This window comes from Rhineura floridana, chromosome 7 (genome assembly GCF_030035675.1).
Source record: "Rhineura floridana isolate rRhiFlo1 chromosome 7, rRhiFlo1.hap2, whole genome shotgun sequence".
In the NCBI taxonomy this organism is placed as follows: domain Eukaryota; kingdom Metazoa; phylum Chordata; class Lepidosauria; order Squamata; family Rhineuridae; genus Rhineura; species Rhineura floridana.
In genome coordinates, this window is record NC_084486.1 from 65,016,224 (window position 1) to 65,042,446 (window position 26,223).

The following is a 26,223-nucleotide window of genomic DNA, read 5'->3' on the forward strand; positions in this document are numbered from 1 at the left end:
ATTAACAATCCTTATGAACAGTGGATGAACAGAGGAACAAACTCAAGATAGCAAGTGTCATACTCAGTTTGTGACAAGTCCTTAAAAAGGTAACTTTTGATAGCAGGACAATGTTCAAAGCAGAATTGCAGGTGGTGCAAATGACAGTCTCAGAAAGAAGCATTTAATTACTTGGGAGATTTCCAATGTAGCATGAAAAGGAGTCCAGAGGGAAGGTGTGATTATATTTAAATGATGTCAACAGAGGAAACATTATTGGTTGTAATTAACAGGTAATCTGAGCCACATGTTACCGAGTAGACACAAGAGACAGACAAATTAGTATGTATAGTCACTCTGGGTGCCAGTCTTTTGAGTTCAAATCATGTGTTAAATCATTCTAATAATTGTTCCAACAATGTATTTTTTGACCGTGTATCCTTAGAAGAAATGTTGTTCATGCTTTTTTTAAACAATATTTTAAATTACAACTTGTAGCCTCAACCTACACTAATTTTATTATATCCCACCTTTCTTTCAAAGAGCTCAAGGTGGCATACATGGCTCTCCTTCCACCTTCATCCTCATAACATTCTTGGGAAGTAGGTTAGGCTGAGAGAAAGTGACTGGCCCACGATCATCCAGTGAGTGGTGCTTTGAACCCAGATCTCCTTAGCGCTAGACTGACACTGCAATGACTACATTACACTGATTTCCCTTGAGATAGCTAGGCCTATTTAACAATATAATATTGAATAGTAAAAATATATATGAGGGGCTAGAAGCAGCACACCATGACATCAGTGGATGTGGCACTCTCTCACGCTCACTGCAGTCGTCAAAGGATGGCTGAGGGGAGAAGGAGAGTGTGACAGCAGTAGCTAATAAAAAAGCACAGGTAAGAAGACAAGGAGGAAGGGTTGCTGGCAAACCAAGACTACAGAACAAAGGAGAGATAAGGAGCAAAGAGGGGGAGAACCTGTGCCCCAGTTAAGCTGCTGAAGCAGAACTCCAAATGAGAGTGGGAAAACAGGGAAGCAGAGCAAGACAGCTGTGAGAGGAATATCTGTGCAAGGCAGATAGGTGCGGGAGGAAATCTGAGGTTATAGCCTCAGTGGTGAGGCAAATATATGACAAGGGCTGTATATTACAAAAGTGACCCTGTGATAAGAAGAGTCCTCCTAGGGAAGTTGAGGACTCACCAGACAAAACCTGGAGAAGGGATGGGCAAGAATCCCGCTGAATTCAGATTTAGCACCAGATTTTTCAATTGTCAATGGAGGAGGCGGAGGTGGCGACAGAGCCGCTTGATCAAAATTTTCTTTCAAATTATCAATATTTTCTTTCAAAATATTGGTTTTTCCCAAAATATTGTTTTTTTCAAAATGTATTAATATTTTCTTTCATTTATTGATATTTCCTTTCAAAACATCAATATTTTAAAAGAAGATATTGATACCAATATCAATATATTTGGGGAGGGGAAAAATCGGACCAGTAAAAGCAGTGGATAGCGGACAAAGAACAAACTTGAATTGATACTGCCTGTGGTCAATGGAATGCTTTTGAAGTGGCACTGACCAACGGACTCCATCTCTAACTTGGAGTAAGGAACTGTTCTAGGGCTCTGAGGGTTCTCTAAGGGTGTTATTGGGAATAAGAAACCTGACAACATTTTTAAGGCGCAGAATGCTTTTCATGGTGCTACCCTCTTTGTAGAACCTCTTTCTAGGGGAGATTCAGGTTTAGTCCCTCAAGTCCTTTAAGAAATTAATCAAAATTGGTCTTCTTCCAGAAGATATTTTGGCTACATGGAAGGTATAGTTTTAAGACTGTTGCTAAGATGATTCTTTAATTGCAAGTTTTAATGCTGGCTTCTGCTAGTGTTGTAAAATGATCCTCTTCTTTTATACTACTGTATTATGAGCTGCTCTGGGGACCCTTTGGAGTCAATGACTATGGCCATTCGCTAAACACATTCAATTGTATCATAAGAAACAAAATTTGCCCTGCTCACAGAAAAGGCAGCTGAGGTGATCAAAGTACAATCTACAGCAGTCTTCACCACCCTGGTGCCCTCCAGGTATGCTGGCTGGAGCTCATGAGAGCTGTAGTGAAAACATCTGGAGGACACCAGGTTGGTGAAGGTTGATCTACTGATATATACTTGTTTATCTGAATGGTCACTTAACTCAGTCAACATGTTGTTTTACAAGGCAGAGGCCTTTTAACAGCCTATACCTATCATCAGCCAGCAAAGAATAACATTTTGTAAAACTGCATGCTTTTATATTTTATAAGACATTGGCATAGGGATCACACACACACAAGACCGGTAACTGATACTGATATATTGAAAAAAAAAGATAAGGTTATGAGTAAGGACAAGTACATACAGAGTCCCAGTTAGAACAACACAAATACAACACCCTTGGGTTTTTGTTCACTTTCCAAATAAGTTAAGCACATGTGTTTATGCCTCTTTTAATTATGAACTAATCAGGATAAATGCACAGGGTATATCCATCTAAAGATTATCAGGAGTTCCACCATGCTGTACACTTCCAACATAATCAGATGGTACAGTTCTGCATGTGAGACATTGCATGTTTAACAGTAACACACTTAGTAGTGTATCAGGAAGAATGCTCAGTTAGATTTTCTCTCTTGCTTGACTATCTCCTAAACACAATTTTTAATGTATGTCTGACAACTGATGCTTACATCAGTAAGTGCAGAGTCACTTAAAGCAGCAGTAGTATCACAGGCAGAATTTGAATGTGGGTACTCCAGCAATGGTGGCAAGAGACCGGATAATAATAGATTTCATACAATCACCACCAAAACTAATTACAATTTGTTGCTGACTGCGGTAGTTTCTATGTGGTACTTGTATCAAGCAAACAAAACACTTCAAAAGAAGCTAGGCAAGTGAATTAAGCTAAATGTTCTGGCAGACAACATTAAATGGGAACATTTAACTTGCAGTTGAGCAAAAAAACCAAAACAACAACAACAATAACAGGGCACATTTAGGTCCCTCATCACTCTCTGCACTTGCTTGCTTTTCCCATTCTTGGAAAAGAAAACACTGATTCCACCAGCACCACCTGCAGCTTACCTTCTGTAGGAGAGTTGAACTTAGTTTCATTAACAAAAGTTGACAGATCCGATGGCTGAGGGTAATCCTGCTTGTCTGAATCTAGATCCACAGTCATACAAGTCCATTTCTGGTTGCCCACTGAAGAGGCCAGTTTCTCCTCATCGGTTGCATGAACTACCATGGATACAACAGAGGGCGTTTCGGCAGTAGGCAGTGTTGTGGACTCCTGAAAGGGGGAGGGGAGTTAAATAACTATTGTGCTGAAAAGAAAGAAACAATTGTCTCTCTTCTTGTATCTGGCTTCCTTTTACTTTCTTCTTTCTTTTAAACTACTTATTCAAGCTCCATCAACAGGGCCTGAGGATTTTAGTCCTTAAGGCACTGCACCACATACAAGACTGGCCCAAGACATTTTGTTGCCTGAGATGAAGGACAACATGGTGTCCCCTCCCCATTCCACATCCAGAAGTCAACTGGATTAGCAGTTGAATCTTAATTCAACACTTCTGATGGGAAAGTGTCTTCCACAAGATCAGGCTGGTTTAGAAGGGCAAGAACATGTTGTGTAGCATGGCCTTACAAGGAACAACCAAGGTGTTGCCACCATTACCGCTACCACCCTGCATTTGCTGCCTAAGACAATCGTCTCATCTTGTCTAATGATAGGACCAACCCTGACAAGAGAGATGAATGGACCTCATACAGAGGTCTGAGAATCATTGCCTTAATCAACACAATGAGAAAGGATAGGTGAAATAATGTGGGACATTATTTGTTTTGTGACTAGTCCAACTATGTTATCTATTGAAGAATTTATCTGTACACAGCCTTCTTGAAATACACTTATTTTAGACCACTTCATACATAGAAGTGTGGTAGAACAATGTAGATGCTGCCCACTTCAACTAATTCCAGGGAATTATGTTATGCCACAGAAAACTGTCATGGCTTGTGATGGCATGATAAAACCTGCCTTATGAAGCAGATCACATTACAATTGGCCACAACTCCACTGGTTGCATGTGTTAATTAAGTCTAAGAGCTCAGCAACAGAAGAAACAAGTCCATATGCAATCATCATCAAGGACTTGAACAATTTTGGAAGACTGACTCTCCGCCAAACACTATTTCTATTTAACCTTAAAATTGTCCAATGTTCTTTGCAATGAGCAAATATAGCAACTAGTCTGTTGAGGATTCCCCATTTTTTATGTCATCAGGCGTGTTAGCTTTATGGTACCAGGATGGAAAGATGCCTTGGAATCTATTTGCTCTGGATTTTCTTTTTAGGTGGCTTTTCTATAATAAAATAATTTTTTATCTGGTCCCTGGGGAAATACAATCTTGTTACTCCATCAAGCAAGATAAATTATAGCTCAATTACATTTTCCCCCTTAAGTACATTCAAGTTTACAAGATTCCTAATGCTTCCCCCCCCCAAGTTTACCAGAATTACATCATCTGTATCGGAATTGCTTTCATTTATTTATTTTTCATTTTTGCTTTGAATACCTGTTCTTGAAGTGTTCAAAAACTTGGATCACAGGTTTTGAGCACTAACTGGTTCAGTACAATATGTGTATTTATATTTTGTTATTAAAAGATTTTATAAAAGTATCTGCGTCAAAATATTAGGTCTGTAATTTTGCTTGAAGATGCTGGTTCTAAATGAGTCCCTAAAGAGAATTCTGTGATATTAATTAATTAATTAAATTTATACCCTGCCTTTCTTTTATTTTATTATTTATTTATTTATTTATTGCACTTGTATACTGCCCCATAGCTGAAGCTTTCTGGGCGGTTTACAGCAATCATGATAGAAACCCAAGGTGGCTTACATATGGTTCCCAGGCAGTCTCCTATCCATCATAATGGGATTTTCAGACAGTTATTAGTAATTAGCTCTGGACCAATGTTAGAAAATCGCTTTTCAGAATTCTTTACCTGTGAAGGTGCATCAGACAATGGAGACCTTTTTGGTGACTTTTTCACCCTAAAAGTATCACTGTAAAGAAAGTGGAAATTGTGAGTATGGCAAGCTATTGAAAACCAAAGGTGTTTAACAAGCAGTGTAGAGCTAAAGAAAAAACCACCATGGAAAGCTTTCCTGCTTCAGAAAGCTTAACATTCAAGCATCAAGAAGGAGCATGCCATGACCTTCACTTTTGTAACATGCACTTCTGAACTGAATCTTAGCAAACAAACAGAAGCAATACACAAAGCATAAGGACTGAATTAAATAGGGTTGCCACATTAGGGAACATCAATAATGAGACACAGATCCTTTTATTTTGCCACTCATGACAAACAAAAAAGTTAACCTGTATCAGGAGATAAGTCAATATTAATCCATAGATTTCTGACCCAAATATGGCCTCATAAAATGTCTCGATAATGCCTTCAGTTAGTAAGGATTCACGATTTGCTAACAGAGCAATTCTGCAAAACCTGGCTTAACACTTATCATTTGATCAAACAGCAATGAATAATGTTTGCATCAGCATCCTGCACTAGCAAACCTACACTTGGTTCTTTCCTAAAAGCTATTTATCATCTACTCACTGTCTTCCTTAATTTTGTCCTTAAATCAATCCTGTGAGTTAGGTCACTTCTATTCCCACTTAACAGATGAGGCTGTGAAATACTGGCAAATGCCATATAATTTGGTCATGGCAGAGATTAGACAATCTCAAGTCTATATCAAAGATCAGCTCTCCAACCCCCTAAACCAAGTGTGAGGAACCTTTGGCCCTCCATATGTTTTTCAACTACAACTCCCATCAGCCTCAGCAAGCATAGCCAATGGCCAGGAATAATGGGAGTTGTAGATCAGCAACATCTGGGGGGCCAAAGGTTCCACACACCTGCCCTTAGCCATACTGACTGTTGTGGATATCTATTTATGCATCGCTTTCTATAGCTAGCAATGTTTTCCTTAGCTAAGAGCATTGATTATAACAACAACAACAACAACAACAAACGAACTAATTAACCTGCTGGAATAATATGAGGTTTCAGCCTAAAACAATTTATTGTGCCACCTTCCCCATCTTTCTCAAGCAGGCCATTCACATATTTACGTATTCTAAATGCATTAAAATTTATGAATAGGTTAGGCCTAGAAAGAATCTAAACCTTTCGAATGGAGAAAATGCTCAAGATACAAGTCTTACAGACAGCTTTTTAAAAGAGGAAGGCAAAAAGAAGTGAAATTAGAATGGTAGTCACACATAACATTACTGGCTGAGCACAACTCATCCGTATGTCCCACACAAACATTGGCAAAGCAACAAGAGAAGCTTAGAACAGAAGTATTTCATTTTATGCAGAACAAACCAATTTCTCACCTAGTTATACATCACACAAACACACACTAGCTAAGCATTACTTTAAAACAAAATGACTGCACTTCATCACTTTCACAGAAGAAAAAGCATTGCTCTTAATCTTTAAAAGTTTGAATATGTTTTTAAAAGCAACAGAAACTGTGCAGCAAATGCAAAGGATGTGTGATTTGCCATGGTTTCTTGCTATGGCTCTTTGGTTCAAGGCATGTCATGGTGGTTACTGACCAGCACAGAAAAGCGGGGGCAGTTCAGGAATGGGTGGCAATTGCCTTCAAGTCTGATTTGCAAGGCTATGATATACTACTTGCAGTATAGTATGGTATGGTATATAGTATAGTATGGTATATAGTATACTATTTTATTTGTTAACAATACAAATAAAAATAATAAACTGGAAACATGAATGCATCAAACTTGAATAATAGTTTTGGTTAAGCTTATCCACAGACATGCAGCTTTCCTGTAATGTAACAAATTTGATATAAGGTGGTAAAAACAATTTTACTGATGTGAAAAGCACCATGCCTAGCAATGCTGGAGGAAAACCAGCAAAAATGAAATAGAATAAAATGAGGCATTCCTATCCATAAAAAGCATGTTTAGGGTTATTTTAACCCTTGGGTTACTTACAACAGAGAACATACAGACATCACATCTTCAACCATCCTAAGACAAATAACACAAAAGAGAGAAAGAGACAGACAGAAGGAACTGACTGACAAAGGAGACACTCCATTAATTGCATTAGCAAAAATTGCCATGCATTTCTACCTTAGGAAAGCCACACCTAGTCCTAAAACCTTGGGCACAAACCTAAGAGGGTTCAGCATTCCAATGTCATAATCTAAATCGACTGAACTAAAACACACTGTTAAATGCTAAAACACAATCAATGAGACTTGCTGTTCTTGAATTATCATCTTTATTCAGGGTGAGGGAACAATTAGAGTGACTCAGGAAAAAAAATAGGCCACTTCTGCCTCTAATCCAAATGCTTTCTTCTTCCATAAAAGCTACTGTTCAAAGCTATCTCTTATCAGTTTAAACACTGGCCCCTTTCACACTGCACTTTATTCCGTTATTCTGACGATTTATTTCCTGTTAATTTGCGCATAAAATTTGAGCTTTCACACGACATAACGGGTAGCTCCGGAATTCTGGTGGAATGTATTGGAAGTTTAGTGCTAATTTCCATACTAAATGATACCTGAAAAATTCCGATAGCAGGCTGGGAAACTGGAAGATTGCGGGAGTTTTGTGCTAGCTGCCGCTGCTCACGTGACAGCCATCCCAGTATGCAGTGCATTCCCGCCCTTACCAACAGCCCTCCCAGCATGCAGCATTCGCACGCTGCTGCGCTGCCACCGCCGCGCCTCCCAGCCGATCCCAGCTGCTCCTGAGAGAGCAGCCTGTGTGTTGCTGTTGCTTATGCTCAACCAGAGCCTCTGCTGCTGCGCTGCCGTGCCTCTCAGCTGCTTGCGATTGCGCCTCTTTCAAACCCCCCCCACGCACCTAAAGAACAGGCCTCAAACCAGCTCATCCGGTGTTGCATGAGGCCGAATGAAGGGGGGGGGAGAAAAACTGTGCTCTGTGTATGAAAGACTGTTGCGCAAAATGCGGGTATAACAGGTACTGCAATGTGAAAGGGATTTTTGACATATGGAACGAAGCGCTACCTTTTTAATCCGGTAAACTAGCGCTATTAGTCCCATGTGTGAAAGCAGCCACTACTATGTGGATACCTTTTCATGATAGTAGCTTTCCAATTTCTTGTTCTGGGTAGTGTAGATTAGTGCACTGTATGCAGAGGTGCACCCATGGAATTAAGAAAGGTAAAGAGATAATATATGATGGTACTTTGTTGCCACTGACTGATAGACAAAGTATACTTGTAAAAAGTTGCAAAAGATTAAAGTTGTAGTCACTTGTAACTTTCCTTGATCTTCTTTTGAGCAGAGCACTAGGAGGGAGAGGATCTATCCCCCTAGGCTGTTTTTTTTCTGCTCAAGATTGCCAGGAGTGTTTTTCCTTCTGCAGGGAGAAAGGCAGCTAGGAGGAGAATTTTGCTGTGAGAGGAAAAGGTTAAGCAGATCTTCCCCCCTTGGTGCTCCACTCAGGATTGTAACCTTCTATGGCTGTTTTTCCTCTAAATAAACCATTAACAGAAAGTTCCTTAGAGATGAAGTTACATAACCTTGGGCTTTAAAAAAATTATACACAAAGGTCCTTCTAAATCAGAGGTGAGAAACTTGTGGCCTTCCAGATATTGCTGGACAACAACTCCCATCATTCCTCACCATGGGCTATGTAGGCTGGGGGTGATGGAGTCCAACAACATTTGGAAGGTCACATGTTTCCCATCCTGGTTCTAAACCTTGATGGATTTGAGCTACTAAGGAATTTGGAATCTTTATAGCTCAACATTTTTTAAAATAGCTACTGTGCTTTTTTGTGACAAAAGGTGTGAAAATGTATCTTTATCTTCTTCAGCACTTGTCAGTTTGAATGGCATCGCTTTTGTACAGGATGATTTTGAACGCTGACACCTTTCACATCAAAACATATGTCTTTTGAGATGCTTCTCTGCCATCAAACAACATGCTTAGACAGAGATCTAAAATGGGCTGCTACTTTTGAAGCTAGGCCAACCTAGATCCTTGATACAGTATTTGGGATAAACGCCATGGTAATAGCTGTAACAATATACAAACAACAGTTTAAAATGTTTAAATATTTAAACTTGAAAAGTACTTGCAACATGCCTCAAACAGCAATCAGTTGATCTTCTCGTTTCCCCCCCACTTTTAATAGTAAATGTAAGTAGAGCATATTTGACTTTGTTATTGTACCAGCTAGTTATAACTTAAATTGCTGTGCTGAAATAAAATTATGTGCAGGAATCACCCAAGTATGATATGCACATATTCTTTATCCTGATTTAGTTATAGCTGTGGTATAATCTCAAATTGATGGTTTCTCTCTTTTAGTTCCAGCTGCCTGTTTTGTTTAAAGTCTCATCTTTTGTGTCTGTTTAAATTGGTCATTGACTGTAAAATTATTCAGTTCAGTATCTCTTATCATACTAGGCAACACCAACTTCCCATACAAACAACCAAAAGAAAAGGCATGACTTTTCAGAGTGATCGGGAAAAATTCTGTTTGGCTACAAAGCCTCAATATTATTAGCAGAAGATGGTTTTGACCCAATAAACTAAAATACATAGATTAAACCTTTGGAAAAGTATCACAAAATATAGGTCAGTCTCTTTTTTAAGTCTTTTGCTTTTGTAAAAAACATTTTTTTAAAAAATCACTTAGAAGCCATTGTTAGAACCTAAAGGGAGATATACTGAGAAACCTGTAATATTTTGTTTCAGATAAACAGTGAGCAAAAATCTTTCGAAAACAAATTTCAAGAAGTGGTACTTTAAATGAGAAGAGTGATTATTGGATTAACTAGCCAGCCAGAATTTAACTTTATTTTTTATAAGAACTATCAAGTACGGGTAAAAAGTGAAAATGTTCAATTCAGTTTAACATTAGCTCTCAGAAAAGTTTTAGATCCATGTACAGCAAGCCAATTTTTAAATCGGTATATTTAAATTTTTAAATCGGTATATTCCTCTTCTCCCGGGCATTTTAGCATGTGTTTTTAAATTGTTTTACATTTTTAAATTGTGTTTTAAATTGTTTTTAAAAGATGTGTTTTAAATTTGTATATTTGTTTTAATGTTTTTAGTTACTGTAAACCGCCCAGAGAGCTTCGGCTATGGGGCAGTATATAAATACAATCAATCAATCAATCAATAATAAAAAAATTCCAAGAATTTGAAAACACAGTGATAAGACAATGTGGAAATTTGTCTCCTGGAACAATTGGCCTGCCACTGCATCATCCACACAAGAGAAATGCAAGATGACATGGTTTGGAAGAAATACAGAGACACAACCTGAAGAACTTATGTTGCCAAATATACACAATGGCCTGGTTCACACATCACATTGAACCATGGTTTATTTTAAACTATGGGCTTGTGTGAATGTGCAGCATGCTGGCGCCCACTGCTTCAGAGTTCCTGAGTCATACCTCCCCTGCTCCTCCTGCTGCCCAGCCAGAGAGGAAGCAAACCAGAAGCTGGCTTTGCATTATGTTTTCTCTCGTGATTGTGAAGCTAAGGGAAACAAACCATGAAGGCTGGTTTATGCGCAACACTAAACTAGCCTCTTGTTTGCTTCTACCCCACCCCAACAGCAGCAGGAGAGCAACAACTTGCGAGCTTTTGAGCAGTGAGCACCAGCATGCTGTTCATCCACATTAAACCATAGTTTAAAATAAACCATGGTTTAAAAATATATGTGAACTAGGTACTTCTCTTGCCAAAAACACTATATCACACATTTAATCATAAAAATGTTGTCTATAGTTTTATGTTTAATTACTGAAGATAAAATACCCATCTGAAACAATAAATGGAACCTCCAGGCAGCATTCCACCCACTCACTTACCCAAGAGCAGTTCTACTTAAAGAAAGGTATGAACTGCTAAAAAAAAAAGGAAACACTTCAATTGCATTTGTGGTTTCTTGGTTAAATGATACATCCCACACAATATGCAAGTCACTAAAACGAATAGAACTACTCTGGAGAGAGGCTGTCTTTTGATTATGTGAAAAAGCTCCATTCAAATACAACTTTGCATACATTGTATCCTAAGGCTTTGCAGATTAGCCCCTAATCCTGAGAATAGTTTTTATTAGTTTGCTGAACTCACTCGATTGCTAAACTGTATCACATACACTGCCACATGTAATCTGAAAGAAAAATACTGTATATACATTCATAAAAAATGATGTGAAGGCCTTTGCTGAGTATAACAGAATTCCGTAAGAAACCCAGCTGACAGAACGTAGTGGGTCTGAGTGCCTATCATTTATTTATATGGAATCAATTTCTTAAATGTGATTTGATGTGGATATCTCAATAAGTGACTTCTGAAGTGGGAGGAACATCTTACATTCAGGAAAAAAACTTCTTTCTACATGCTGACAGATTATAGGCCCCTATAAAGCCAATAGGGGAAGACTATTTAAAAAAATAACAAAATTGTAATGCTTCCAACATAAAAGATTACTGGAGAAGGATGCCATTGAGACAATAACAATTCATGAGTCTTGCTCTCTTGTAGTATATTCATAACATAACATTCACACTGTCTAAATGTAAATATTTGAAAGTGTATAAGCATTGCCATTTGAGGGAACCCTTTACTGCATATTAATTTTCTATACTTTGACTTACGTCTTGAGTGGGGTCTTCTTCTTTTTTGCCGGTTTATTTAGACTGTCTCCTTCTGTTCCATTGACTTCACTGACATTAGTCGGTATCTCAAAGGAAGCTGGAGATTTTGTGGGAGAGCTGGCTACCTTCAAGGATGGCTTGAAAGGGTCAACAGAGTCGTCACACATGTCTGGATCAAAGCTGTAAGCTGCAGTTCCTTGCTGAGGCGATTTAGGAGACTCCTGCATTTTGCAAGTGGAAGAAAATGGGTTGAAGTTGGGGTCATCCCATTTGTCAATATCAAACGTATAAGAGCCTTTGGGAACAGAGATCTCATTTGGATTAGGAGGGGCCTTGGTTGGGGTGGTGGGAGCATTGTCAGGTTTCTCCCCAGTCTTTTTAGTCTTTGGCCTCCTGAGTGGCATTTTGGCACCAGGCTTTTTGCCCACTTTTTTGGGCACAGGGGAGCTTTCTTGTTGCTCTTCGCCAGTGCCTTTTTCCTCAGAATAATCAAATTCCAGCCTCACTGCCAAGCCTTTCACTGGAGGATCTTCCTGTCCCCCAGTGTCTGATGGAGTCACTTCCACGGCTTCTGGTGCTGTCGTAAGAGGGAGGCCTTTCTTGCTAGCAGGGGGAGAGTCCTGTACTCCAGCACCAAATGTGCTAATATCTTCCAAGTTATTTAGGTCAAATGGACAGACTTCCACCGAACCAGCAGCGGGCTCCTCTTTTTCGACAGCACTTTGGGCAGGATCAGTGCATTCAAGTTCTGTGTGTCCCAACCTCTCTTCAGACACCTTTTCTTCACTTGAGGCAGCAGGATCTTGTCCGATGTCAGATGATTCTGGCTCTTTCACTGGTGGAACATCTGGAGATTTTTTGGTCAACTGTTTTTTCTTTAAGGAAGCTGGCCTAGGTTTCTTTGTGCGTTTAAGAGTACTGGAAGCACTGCTTGAGCCAGTACCAAATGTGTCTGTTGCTGAAACTGCTGTCTCGTTATTACCAAGAAAAGCTGATCCATCAAAATCACCAGCTTGCAAGCTAAGGGACCGAGACAAAGTCGATCTGGAAATTGGAACAGAGTCTGTGGATTTTCTTCGAACATGCAACTTGGTGTCACGACTTCTTGTGTCCAAAGTGCTAGGATCTGCAGCTTGCAAAGAATCTACAACCTCAATAGTATCAAAGTCTAAGTTGTAAGTCCCACTGCTAGCAATGGGTTTGTCCTCATCAAAAACAGTAGAAAATGAGTGGGAAGGAGGGTGGAACGGGCTTTCTTCGATTGATTCACTATGTGAAACATCAGTTACTGATACTGTGTCAGAACAAAATCCTATGAAAGAAAAGGAGAAAGTGATTAGTCAGGAACAAATGGAAATTCTTACCGTGAATTTCTCTTCCCAGGGGTTCCTGAAGGGCATTCAGATTCTCGTGATGGCGCCTCTCCCCGGCATGACAGGCAGGGTCCTAGATTCTAATTACCTCACCCAGAGGGAGGAGCCATCCCGCCCTCCAGACCAACTGGAAGAGCAAGGACAGCCCCTCGACCCTCAGTGAAAAAATTTTGTGCATCCAAACTCATTAAAAGAAAAAAATGCCATGGAACTAGGCAGAGAAAAATAACAGAATGTAAGTAAAAAGATAGGTTAGATAATGCCATGAAATCCCCAGGGAGGTCCTAACTACTTCTTCTACATGTGAGGCGCTGGCAGAAGCCACTATGAACTAGCATGAGTAGACTAATGGCACCGGAATGAAGAGGTGGGAAGAATGCCCTCCAGGAACCCCTGGGAAGAGAAATTCACGGTAAGAATTTCCTTTTATTCCCCAGTGGTTCCTGGAGGGCATTCAGATTCTCAGGATGTACCGGAGCCCAATGACCTCCTGGGCGGGATTCCGGGTGCCAACAAGTCATGCACGAACTACCCTTTGCAACACCCTCCTCCCGAAGGCTGCATCCGCCGAAGCCCAGGAATCAATTTTATAGTGTTTGGAGAACGTATGCAGTGAGGCCCATGAGGCTGCTCTACATATGTCCTAAATTGGGAAACTCCCCTTAAAGGCAGCGGAAGTGGAAGCCCCCCTCAATGAATGGGCTGTGAGTCCCCCCGGTGGCGATTTCCCCAGAGTCTGATAGGCCTGAACAATTGTCTCCTTGAGCCACCTGGAGATGGAAGAAGATGAAACCTTCCTTCCCCTGGTAACCCCGCCAAAGGAAATGAACAGAGCCTCTGTTTTCCTGAACCCAGAAGTTCTATCTAAGTAAAAACAGAGGACTCTGCGCACATCCAGAGAATGCCAGGCCCTTTCCTTGGAATAAGTGGGATTAGGACAGAATGATGGGAGAACCACCTCCTGCACTCTATGAAAAACGGAGTTAACCTTAGGAATAAAGGATGGATCTGGCCTCAGGACAACCTTGTCCTGATGAAAAATACATAGCTGTGGATTGGACGACAGGGCTCCCAGTTCTGAGAACCTACGCCCTGATGTGATTGCCACTAGAAAAACTGTCTTGAGTGTCAGGAACTTCTCGCATGTAGCCAGTGGCTCAAAAGGGTGCCCCATCAAGGCGGAGAGTACCCAGTTCAGTTTCCATGTAGGAAACCTATGAATCATTGGAGGATTCCTCTGCCCCACACCTCTGAGGAAGAGTCAACACAAGGGATGTGTGGACAAGGGAGGATCCCCCTTGCAACCCAAGATACTGCTAATGGCAGCCGCTTGCCATTTCAAAGTATTGGGGCTGAACCCTTTGTTCAACCCCACCTGTAAGAAACCCAGTACATCCACCACTTTCCTAGAGGCTGGGTCCCTCTCATTGGTTCTACACCACTCCACAGACTTTTTCCATGTGAAGCCATACGTTTTATATGTGGAAGCCTTTCTAGAGGCCAGAAGAGTATCTAGAACCACTCCCGAAAACCCCAACTCCTCTAGCCAACTCCACTCAGCCTCCACGCAGTCAAGCGAAAGAGCTCTGGACACAGATGAAGAACTGGTGCCTGCATTAGCAGGTCTGGTCTGATAGGAAGATGCCATGGTTCCTAAACAGACAGGTGGAGAACCAGGGTCTCCTTGGCCAATATGGTGCTACTAAGATCACCTCGGCCTGCAACTGTCGAATACGTCTTACATTCTGTAACAGTAGAGGAAAGGCATAAAGTAACTCCCTAAGCCAAACTATTGTCAGAGCATCCCATCCCTGTGCCTCTGGATGCTGAAAATGAGAGAACTTTGCAAGTTGGGAGTTCTGGTATGTTGCAAAAAGATCCACTTGTGTGACCCCGAAACGTCTGATGACCTGGTGGAATACTTGGGGGTGAAGTTGCCACTCTACCTCCAGGAGCAATGTCCTGCTCAGCCAGTCTGCTGTCATGTTTTGTATTTCAGCTACATGTTCAGCCTTCAGTGACCTGAGGTGAGACTCTGCCCACTGGAACAGAAGGGGAGCTTCCTTCGTTCCTCCTTGATGGTTGATGTATGCCTTCATTGCCAAGTTGTCAGTCCGCACCAGGACATGGGCCCCTATAACTTGTGGAGCAAACTTCAGTAGCACCAGTCTCACTGCTCGGAGCTCCAGCCAGTTGATGCTCTGGTCCAGTTCCCTGGCCTTCCACACACCCTGTGCCACGTGTGACTCTAGGTGTGCCCCCCAGCCGTAACAGCTGGCATCTGTCATGAGTACCTTCCTTACTGGCGTGTCCAGGCTCACTCCCGAGTAGCCTCTGAGGAGACTGCCATTACCTTAATTCTTGGTGCAGAGACGAGCTCATTGGAACCTGCATCCTGCAGGACTGAGCAATTTGGTCCTGGAAGGGTAGGAGTGCTTGCAGCAGGGGTCGAGAATGAAAACGGGCCCAGCTCACTAGGTCCTAGCAGGATACCAGCATCCCCTGGAGTTTTGCCAGTTCCATCAGCTCTACTGGCCTGGACGAGGTCACCTTTAATGTGAGCTCCTGGATCTTGGCCTCCCGCTCCTGAGTGAGCCTCATGCGGGATTGGACTGAGTCTATTTGCATCCCCAGATGGGTAATTTCTGCGTGGGCTCCAGGGCGCTCTTTTCAAAGTTCACCACAAAGCCGTGGCTGGTAAGGCAGGACAGAGTGGTCTGAATGTCCCTCCTGCACTGGTCCCTTGATGGGGCCCGAACAAGAATATTGTCTAGATATGGGTGAACCCACACCCACAAGGTCCTCAGATGAGCCATCAGTGCCACTAGGATCTTGGTGAAAACCTGGGGGTGGAAGTCAGCCCGAATGGAAGAGCCCTGTATTTGCAATGCTTGTTGGCATAACAGAAACGAAGGAATTTTCTGTGCTTCTGTTATATTGGAACATGGAGGCATGCCTCCAACAGGTCTATGGAGGCCATCCAATCACCTTGGTTGATGGCCTCTGAGATGGATTTCAAGGTTTCCATTTTTAATTTCTTTTAGGCCATTCTCCGGTTGAGCCATTTGAGGTCTAAAATAGCCCTTGTCCATTCTTTTTCAAGACGAGAAAGAAAACTGAGTAGACTCCCCTGTTTCTTTCCTGAGCTGGGACTGGTTCCACTGCGCTGATGTCCAGTAGATGTTGTATGGTCATGAGGAAGGCCCTGTGTTTGTCCAACTTGGTTGGCTTCGGAGTCCTGATGAATTTCTCTGGGGAGCCTTGAAAATTCCAAGGAGTACCCTGAGGAAACTGTTGTCAGGACCCAGCGATCGGACGTTGTAGCGGTCCAGACTGTCTTGAAGTCGAGCAGATGTCCTGCTATGGCTCCCTGGAGCACCAACGACTTGGTGTAAGGATGACTGTCCCTTCTTCGCTCCCGTCTGGAACTTAGATTGGGAGGGGTGAGGAGGTAGATGGGATCTTGACTGGTTGGAACTTGTGTATCTATCTTGTCTCCCCCACCAGGCCTTGTATCCTGATGTTGTGCTTTGGCAATGGAAAGGCTTTGAGCTCTGAAAGGACTGAATCTGTTTAGACTTACGTCATCCTTCTTTGCCCCTGGGGGCCTTCTGCTTGTCCCTAGTTTCAACAAGGACCTTTTCCAGTGGTTCCCCAAAGAGCTTGCCCCCCCCGAACGGATCCTAGGATCCTGGGTCCACGTCCCAATGATGGAGCCACAGGTAATGTCTTGCCACTGTGCTGGAGGCCAGCCCTGGCATTAAACATCATAGCGACCCATGTGGCATCCGCTTGGAAGGCTGCTGCAATAGAAATCTTCTTCAGACCATCTTTGATGCTATTGGGAACGCCCTCTCTGCTGGCCAGCTCATCCGAGCACATCATGTTTGCTCTGGCGAACACTGATGCAGCCGCTGAAGCTCTGAAAGTGGCTCCTTGCACCTCGAAGTCTCTGCGCAGTGCCACCTTGACCCTCTTATCACAAGCATCCTTAGGCCCTCCTTCCCCCTCTGTTGGAAGAACCGCAGAGGAAGAAAGAGCAACCACTGCCAGGTCCACTGCTGGCGTTCTAAACTGTTCCATCACCATGGGGGCAAAGGAGTAATATTTGCTAACCAGCTTGTGCGGTGGTTTATGTTTACCTGGAGTTGCCCACTCTGCTGACCACAGCTCCTGGAAAGAGACCGGGAAAGGGAGAGTAGCTATTCTGGGGTGGCCTTCTGGCAAGGCTGATTTAGACCTCTTGGAGGGAGTAGAAGCAGCTGGATCAGCTTCCTTAGGTTGCTCTTCGGGTAATTCCAGGATCCGCCTAGTTTTGGCAAGAATTGCAGGAAAAACCTCTGCTGGGAAGAGTCTCCCCCTTGGGGGAGGGGCTTCCAATTCCTCCTCAGATAGTTCCCCTTCCTCCCTGTCTGATGACGATGGGGAGTGCCCCAAACCTGATATAAGCCCTAAGGCAGTGGCGGTCTTATTACTAAATCTCCTTTTGGCCCCATGTGTCCCCTTCTGACTATGGGAAGAATGGGCCCTCTTACGCCTATGCCTGCCGTTCTGGTTCCTCCTATAAACTGATGAGGAAGAAGAGGCAGATGAAATGGATATGGAGGAGAGAGATGAGAAGGAAGGTGTGGGGGAGGGTGACTTTGTCCACCTCCTCTTTTTGTGCCCCTTGTGGGGGTGATGCCTTCTCTTTTGAGGAGTGAGCAACTGGGAAGTGCAGGGCTTGGGGCTGGTTCCTGACTGAGCAGTCCCAGTCCGCCTAACCTCTTTTGCCACCATCCCTCTGACCCAACTGAGAAACGTTGGGAAATCTTCCTGCCCTGGAATGGAGGGAGGGAGGGCGAAATGCTATTTACCCCCTCCCTCCGGTGCTCCAGCGCTCTCAAGGCCTGCTTCAAGTGGTGGGAGAGAGATGGTGACTGCTCTTCCTCCATCTTGCTAGTTTGCGCGTGTTCACACCCTTCCAGGGGGCTGCTAACCATCACAGGTGAACTTTACCAGGTCCTCCGATCCTATAGTGGAGGTAGGAGAGGCCTGAACTGGCATGGGGCGTAGTGTGGCTTTTCCCGCCTTTCTGCTTTCCTGTCTTTGCCTTTCCTGCTACTCTTCGTGGCATAGCTAGAGTGCGCGTCCTCTCACCACTGCTCTCCTACGCACAGTTTCACCTCCCTTAGATTTAAGGACAGGCCGTGAATCGCCAAAGACCAACTACTACCGCCTCCGTGCCTCTTCTTTTAGGTGAGAAGGCACGAGCCGCATCACCGGCTAACTCCCTTGTGGGGGGCTCCTAGACCCTCTAATTGTTCTCACACTCTGGTGAGGGAAGGGGGAGGGAGGGGGAAAAGTCTAAGAGAAAAGATAAGTGGATTAGCCAGAACAAAGAAGAGGAAAGAGAGGTGAGGAATCTAACAAAAGAAGATAGGACTCTGCCTGTCACATGGGGGGGGGGGAGGCGCCATCCCGAGAATCTGAATGCCCTCCAGGAACCACTGGGAAATATCCAACTTCAAACAGGTAACAGGGAATAAGGATATCACTATCTCTGTATACACATACATTGTACCTGCACCTCCATGGGCTGAAAATAACTACATTTCCATTCTACTACTAAGCAGAAAACAGGGCATAAATAATAAAGAATAAAACTGTTGATGATTTATTCCATTATTACTAGCTGTCAACATCCATACATCCAGCAAATGACACCTAAGCTCCCTTCCCTCGTCCCAGCAATTATTTTACTCTACAAGTGGTCCAGTGAAGGTTCATGTCAGGATGATATTAAATATATTAAATATTAAAAGCTTACAGTGTTTCAATATTCCACTAAACAATCGTGGTTATTCGAATAAAACCACAGATTTGAATATAGTCACAGATTAAACTTCTGGACTAATTTTTTTATGTGGAAAAGATTACAGATTTTTTAAAAAATTAACGTCTAGGTCTTAAATAGGTTTTAAAGGCTACTGAAAGAAGATAAAAAGACAGGCAAAGTTTTTGCCAGGACATGGTCTGAGAGCAGATGATGAAACATCTTGCTAAAGTTAAGCAGGTCTGGGTCTGGTCAATCCCATGATGGATGAAAAATGAGATATAAATGCACTAAATTAATTAATTAAATAACATTTATGCTATTATCTGCCTGCTAAAATTGTTTGTAACTGCTTTTATTCATGCATTATTCTTGTCAGCTTTACATGAGGGTTTAATATACCAAATGCTGCTTTTCTGAAAGTTAAACTGCAAATGGTGGAAACCTCAGTCTGCACCAGAACCAGCTTGAATTGGGGCCAGATTCACATTGTGGCCACTTTAGATGAGAGATAGAAGTTCCAAAAGTGTAATCAGCCAAAAGAAAAGAAAAAATAGAGATTAGATTAGTAGAGTATCTCATTTATTCCCCACTGTATGAAGTATATTTAAGGACTGCGTAACTGAATTACGGGACAGGCAAGATCTATGTTGAACCCATGAAGGGATGCACTATACAATTCTCCCAATTGTGTGTTTCATCTCATTGACATTTGAACACTTCTAAATAAGGTCTAGAAATGACCATTCAGTTGGGCATCCCGTGAGGTACTGATTCAGCTGAAGTTGTTAAGTCTCTGAAATGGCTTGGGAACTTAACATGCTCAGGAAAAGCCCTGCCAAGTCCCCAAATCAGCAACAGTTCAAACATTCAGAAAAAGCATGTGGATATAGTCCTTAGGAACCATGCCAATTTAGAATGCAAGAGAGAAATTATTATGCTTCTTAACAGACATCAAAAACTATGTCAAAATTCCCTGCATATGAAAAGCTAGAATGCTGGGAAGGAACCATAGGCCACCTTCTGATGTACTAGTTTCCTATGATTTTAAAAAGCTTTCAAATTATTCGCATAGGCCAGTTAGTGGGAAACAAGTCAACATCAAATCAGCTGGCTTCTCTTCTCTAATGTCAGTTACAATTAACTTTAGTTTAGGGTTTAGAAGACACACTAAACTACTGTTGATATAAAACAGAAGTGGAAGCTTCCAATTTCTCCACAGCCACCACACCAGAGGTGGAGGGCTGAAAGTGGTGGAAGCGGACAGATCATGAGGGTAACGTTGCTAGCCTCCATAGCAATCTTGATGCTCCATCCACATCTACTAGTATGTACCCAGTGAGATGTCCACTGCAATGTCTGCTGCAACTTCTTGGGAATGGTTTCAGTTGATGCAGCCGGAAAATGTGGACAAGGTGCTTGTGATGATGCGGTCAGCAACGTATCCTCTCAACCCTTGCCCTTCTTGGCTTATTAAAGCTTGCCAAGGGAGTTTGACTGAGTGGATCCAGAATGTGGTTCAAGCCGCCCTGAAAGAGGTGGTGATCCGACCACTCCTGAAAAAGCCCACCCTGGACCCATTGGTTTGCGACAACTACTGACCAGTTGCAAATACTCCCTTCTTAAGGAAGGTGATTGAGAGGGTTGTGGCGCAGCAATTCCAAGTACTCTTGGATGAAACAGATTATCTTGATCTATTCCAGTCTGGGTTCAGGCCTGATTATGGGAATGAATTGGCCTTGGTCACCCTGATGAATGGCCATTACCGAGAGAAGGACAGGGGGAGTGCGACCCTGTTATTCTTACTTGATCTCTCAGCGGCTTTTGATACCATTGACCATGGTATCCTTCTGGGCCGACTTGGTGTGATGGGTATTGGAGGCACTGTTTTACAGTGGTTCCAATCCTAACTCCAGAGTCATTTTCAAAGAATAGCATTGGATGGCTGTCTGTTGGCCCTCTGGCAGTTGTGCTGTGGAGTGCCGCAGTATACCATTTTGTCCCCCATGCTGTTTAACATCTATATGAAGCCCTTGGGACCAGTCATCAGGAGATTTGGGGTGAGGTAGCAGTACGCTGATGATACCCAGCTCTATTTCTCTGTAACGGGAGAGGCCATGCAAGCCCTGGACCACTGCCTGGACTCGGTGGTGGGCTGGATGAGGGCCAATAAACTGAGTCTGAATCCTAGCAAGATGGAGACACTGCGAGTTGGTGGTTCCCGAGTTTGGATAATTAGTCAGTTGCTTGCTTCTGATGGGGTCGTACTCCTTCTGAAAGAGCAGGTCCATAGTCTGCGGGTGCTCCCGGATGCATCTTTATTGCTAGAGGCCCAGATGACCTCAGTGGCTAGGAGTGCCTTTTACCAGCTGTGGCTGGTAAGACAGCTGCAGCCATTTCTGGACTGGGATAGCCTGACCTCTGTCGACCTCCAGGCTGGATTACTGTAATGCACTCTATGTAGAGCTACCCTTGAGGATGGTTCAGAAGCTGCACTTGGTGCAAAATGCAGCAACGAGACTGCTCACTGGGGTACTGCCAACATGTCACCCTGCTGCTGAAAGAATTGCACTGGCTACCTATTAGCTACCAGGCTAAGTTCAATGGTCTAGATATGGTGTACAAAGCCCTACACAGCTTGGGATCAGGATACCTGAAAGGCTGCCTTATTCCTTATATACCTAGTTGATCACTGTATTCTGCAAGTGAGGGCCTCCTGCAGATACCATCTTATCAGGAGGTCCATTCCGCACAACACAGGAAACGGACCTTTAGTGTAGTGGCACTTTCCCTTTGGAATTCCCTCCCCTTGAATATTAGACAGGCACCAACTCTGTTATCTTTTTGGCACCTACTGAAGACCTTCCTTTGTCAACAAGCCTTTTAAACAGAGACCTTATCCCAGTCTGCGTCTGTGTTGGAATTGCTTTTTAATGTTTTTAAACCTTTTTTTTAAAAAAGCGTTTTTAAAGCTTTTAAAAATGTTTATAAAGATGTTTTAATATATTTTAAAGTCGTGTTTTTAGTGCTTTTGTTTGCCACCTTGGGCTCCTACTGAGAGGAGGGGCAGGACATAAATCTAATAAAAATCAATCAATAAATAAAGCTCTCCACCGGTAGTTTCCTACAAGCTGTAAAGTTGCTTTCTATATAGGTCTAGATAGTATGGAATTGCTGTGCACATGATAGTGCATGTGATAGGAGCAACAGCTCCACAATACTGCTCAAAAAGATGCCAAATTATGCATTCAGAAAAATGTGCCAAACTACACATAAAACAAAAAATCCATGACCAGGCTCTCCCATGTATTTTGTCTGTAATAAACAAATGCTCCTTGAGATCTTGTTTTAGAATCCATTGCTTGTACATTCCAAAGTACAGAAGCAGTTGCTGCAAGTTCAAGTTATTTTGAACACAAATAAAATGCAAGTTTCCCATTAAACCAAATGTTAATAAGGTGACGTAGTTTAATGCAAGTGTGATTTTTCCACTCTAAGGGTTGTGTTTGGCTTTGCTCTTGTTGTGTGTTTTTTTAATTAGAATTACTCTTGCCAGCAGAGCTGCTGTTCATTTTTCACACAATGAGCTCATTTTTGGACACTGATCAAACTCCTGTTAAGGAGACACTAACAGTTCTGTATGGTTGCTGTGCTTTGTTTTAAACTTCCACAATGCAACTAATAGCTGTTGATAGATCCATCCTCCATTAATTTGTCTAATCCCCCTTTTAAAGCAATCTAAGCTAGTGGCCACCACAGTATCTTGTGGCAGCAAATTCCATTCTTTATGTGTGGTTGTGTGAAGGAGTGCTTTCTTTTCTGATTCTTCAGTATCTTGTCAGCTTTGTACGATGACCCCAAGTTGCACTATAACATGCACAATTTTCTAATACTATCACTAAGATAGCCCCAAACAATGTGGCCTCCCCTTAGGCAAAAGATGTTCCACCTTCCTGATCATTTGGTTGCCCTTTTCTGCACCTTTTCCAGCTCTGTGATACCCTTCTTGAGACCTAGCAACCAGAATAATATGCAGCACTGCACGGCCACACCATCGATTTTTATCAGGTCTACTTGTCAGAACTCAGTTTGCTAAAAACTTCCAGGTGGAGGACTTGCGTGTACCAGGTGCACTGATTCATGATGATGGCTGCTAGTTTTATTTTTGATCCCATTTCCCAATAACCTCTAGCTTTGTTCACAAATGCTGCATATTGGCTCATCTTTTTCATGAAGTGACACCATGACCTCAAGATCCCTTTCCTGATTAGTCACTGCACGTCCAGATTGTGAAATTCAGAATTTTTGCCCCAATGCCTCCTCTTATGCTATTCTGTCCGCACCGTAAGATCTGGTGGAGAGGCCCCTTCCTGCATCTCAATATGGGCTGAAGCAAACCTGGCTGCCACACACAGGAAGGTATTTTCTTTTACCATGTTCCAGTTGCAGAACTCTGAGATTTATTTGGCCCCTTTACTTTTTAGCTTCTATCAGATGGTTTTCTTTAGGTGGGCATTTTAAAGTCTATGTATAAATTTTATGTAGACTCTGCTATTTTAATTAGCTGTTGCTCTGACTGCATTTTTAAAATTTATTTGGACAATTTATATATGGCTTATATTTATACAAATTTCTAAGTATTTAGCCGACCTGGGCTCCTACTGGGAGACAGGGTGGGATATAAATCTAGTAAATAAATAAATGAATAGTTTACCATCTCTAAGAAATAAAATTTTCTATTTTGTTGCCTATTTGGTAATTTTGAGAGAGATCCTTCTAGAGCTCTTTTCAGACAGCTTGGATTTTCAGCATCCTGAATCATTTTGTTTATTCCCAAACATCACCAGCTTGCTGCTTCCTCAGATCATTTATCAAGAACTTAAAAAGCACTGGTCCCAATACAGATCCTTGGGGGACCCCACCTCTTACTTCCCTCCATTGTGAACTTTGCACTTATTCCTACTTTCTGCTTCCTGACCTTTATCCGGTTACTGATCCATAGGAAGACTCATCCTCTTACTTCATGACTACAATGTTTTTGCAGCCTTTAGTGGGCAGCTTTGTTGAAAGCTTTTTAAAAATTCAAGTATACAATATACATTGGATCATCTTTTTCCACATGCTTGCCGAGTCACTCAAAAGAACTCTAAAAGGTTTGTGAGGCAGGACTTCCCTATGCAGAAGCCTTGTTGATTTTTCTTCAACAAGACTTGTTCTTCTATATGCTTGATAAATTACCTTTAATAAATGTTTTTCACCAATTTACCTGTAACAGATGTTAGGCTAAATGAGCTGTAATTTCATGGAACCCCTTTAAAAACTGATTTTACAATGGCTACTTTCCAGTCCTCTGAAATGGAAACTAATTTTAAATTAGAACATCAGTAATTTAAGATTTGTATTTTTTAAGAATTCTCAGGTAGATGCTCACTTTCTTTCTGCAGTATATATTCAGCTTATACAAGGCAATAAGCCCCAAGTCCCCAACCATTCAATGTCTTTTCAGCCTCACCCCTTTCTAAAATTCACCAGTTTTTGCTCATACATTTATAGCTTATCTTCTCATATTGTTTGTCTGTTTTTGGTTTTTGATTCATTGTACTTATTGTATTTATATATTGTACTTGTTTTTATTTTATGTACACCACCCAGAGAGCCTTCGGGCTTAGGGCGGTATATAAATTAAATTAAATAAATAAATAAATAAATAGCCAGGAACTTTTAGAGGAACCTCCACTGAGGATAATGAATGAATTCCTATGTAATGGTATTTCCAGACAGCAGCTTTCCCATCAATAAACAGGGTGCTTCTCAAGAGGAGGCAGCTACTAGGAAGATAATTTGGCACCACTGGTTTTGTGTCACAGATGCTATGTCACTGTGCTGGTTCTGCCAGCCCATTTGAACTAGCAGCTAGCAGCATGAATCAGTGCACCTGACACATATAAGTCCACACATAAAAAGTCAGACTGTGGTTTGTTTCCTCCCCTTGTAGCACAGTCAAGAGTGGGAGAGAAGCAAAGTGCTTAAGCACATTAAACCATCATTTATTTGAAAACAGTTTGAGTTAGTGTAAGCAGGTGTGTTTTGTTGGCCCCTTCTAATCCACTACACACAAACACACACCAGGGCGAAGGAGGAGGCAGGAGGGGAGGGGGCTCCCCAGCCAAACCATACAGCAGGGGCTTCTGCAAAGCTTCTCCCAGCAGGTGGAGGAGGAAAAGGAAGAGTAGGCGCAACACTGGGGCAGGGGAAGAGACAGGCTGCTGGCAGAAGCCAGCAAAAAATCTGCTTTATTCCAATGGAGGGGTCAGAATTAAGCAGATATTTGCCCACCCCAGCCTACAGCCTGTCTCGCACCCCATAGCATGGCTCTTCCTCTTCCTCCTCCCTGGGCTGGTCCTCCTGGGGAGGATATTGCTGCGGCCTCCGCTGTATGGATGTGCTGGGGGGGGAGGCTCCTACCGCCTCCCTGGTAGCGAGTGTGGCAGATCTGTAGCAGTGCAGTGTGTATTTGTGTGTGTATGTGAGGGATAGAGGTGATGTGAAGGGGCCCTGCACTGGAGAGACGTTTACACGAAAATTGGCAAGGATAACAGAGGGTGAGAGGAGTTTACACAGTGGGAGGGTGGAAGGCAGTTGCAACCCAGGAATTACTAAATAACTAAATGACCCAGTCTAGGAAGGAATTGGAAGTTGTGCTTCCTTCTTTGGTTTCCCCCCCCTCCCAGAGGTGATGGATCAGTTCAGGTGTCAGAGGACAAGGAGGGGCACATTAGCTGCAACTTGCAAGCATTCAAAAGGGATGAAGAAATGTGCCCTTTTTCTCTCTCTCTTAAAAAAAGAGGCTTTAGAAGTTTGTGAGATCTTCCCGCCTTCTCCCCACTCTGATTCCCTTCCCCCAATGCATCTGAAAGTATTCCTGACACAAAGCATTATAATTTGAAAATGCAGAAGAAAAAGGATTGTGTGCTTCTTGCCTTGGTTTGTTATATCAGCAGCAGATTCTTCACAGCAATGCCTTCCCTTCTCTGTCAGACACTGCCCAGATAAACTTGTTCTCTCTCTCTCTCTCTCTCTCTCTCTCTCACACACACACACACACACACACACACACACACACACACTAACAAACTTAGCCTGCAATCCCAATGGAGTTTACATTTGAGTAGACATGTATTGGATTACAGTCTTAATCTGCTCCCTGTTGGGAATGGATGCTGCTGCTGTGGGAGGAGTGAACGAGGAAGCAATTTTCTCAGCTAGGAAGGTAGCAATACCAACATGTTATAGCTAACTTGGTTTAC

General features: G+C 42.5%; 1 protein-coding gene across 11 annotated transcripts in view; it reads right to left on the minus strand.

Annotated features, from left to right (window-relative positions):
* TACC2 (transforming acidic coiled-coil containing protein 2) overlaps positions 1-26,223 on the minus strand; it is a 262,416-nt gene that overhangs the window by 55,238 nt on the left and 180,955 nt on the right. For all 11 annotated transcript variants that reach the window (XM_061635785.1, XM_061635784.1, XM_061635786.1 and 8 more), the window contains 3 exons: positions 11,729-13,040; positions 5,027-5,087; positions 3,101-3,308 (listed from right to left, as the gene is read on the minus strand). In XM_061635785.1, the coding sequence (XP_061491769.1) occupies positions 3,101-3,308; positions 5,027-5,087; positions 11,729-13,040 (1,581 nt within the window). The remainder of the gene's footprint in view (positions 1-3,100; positions 3,309-5,026; positions 5,088-11,728; positions 13,041-26,223) is intronic.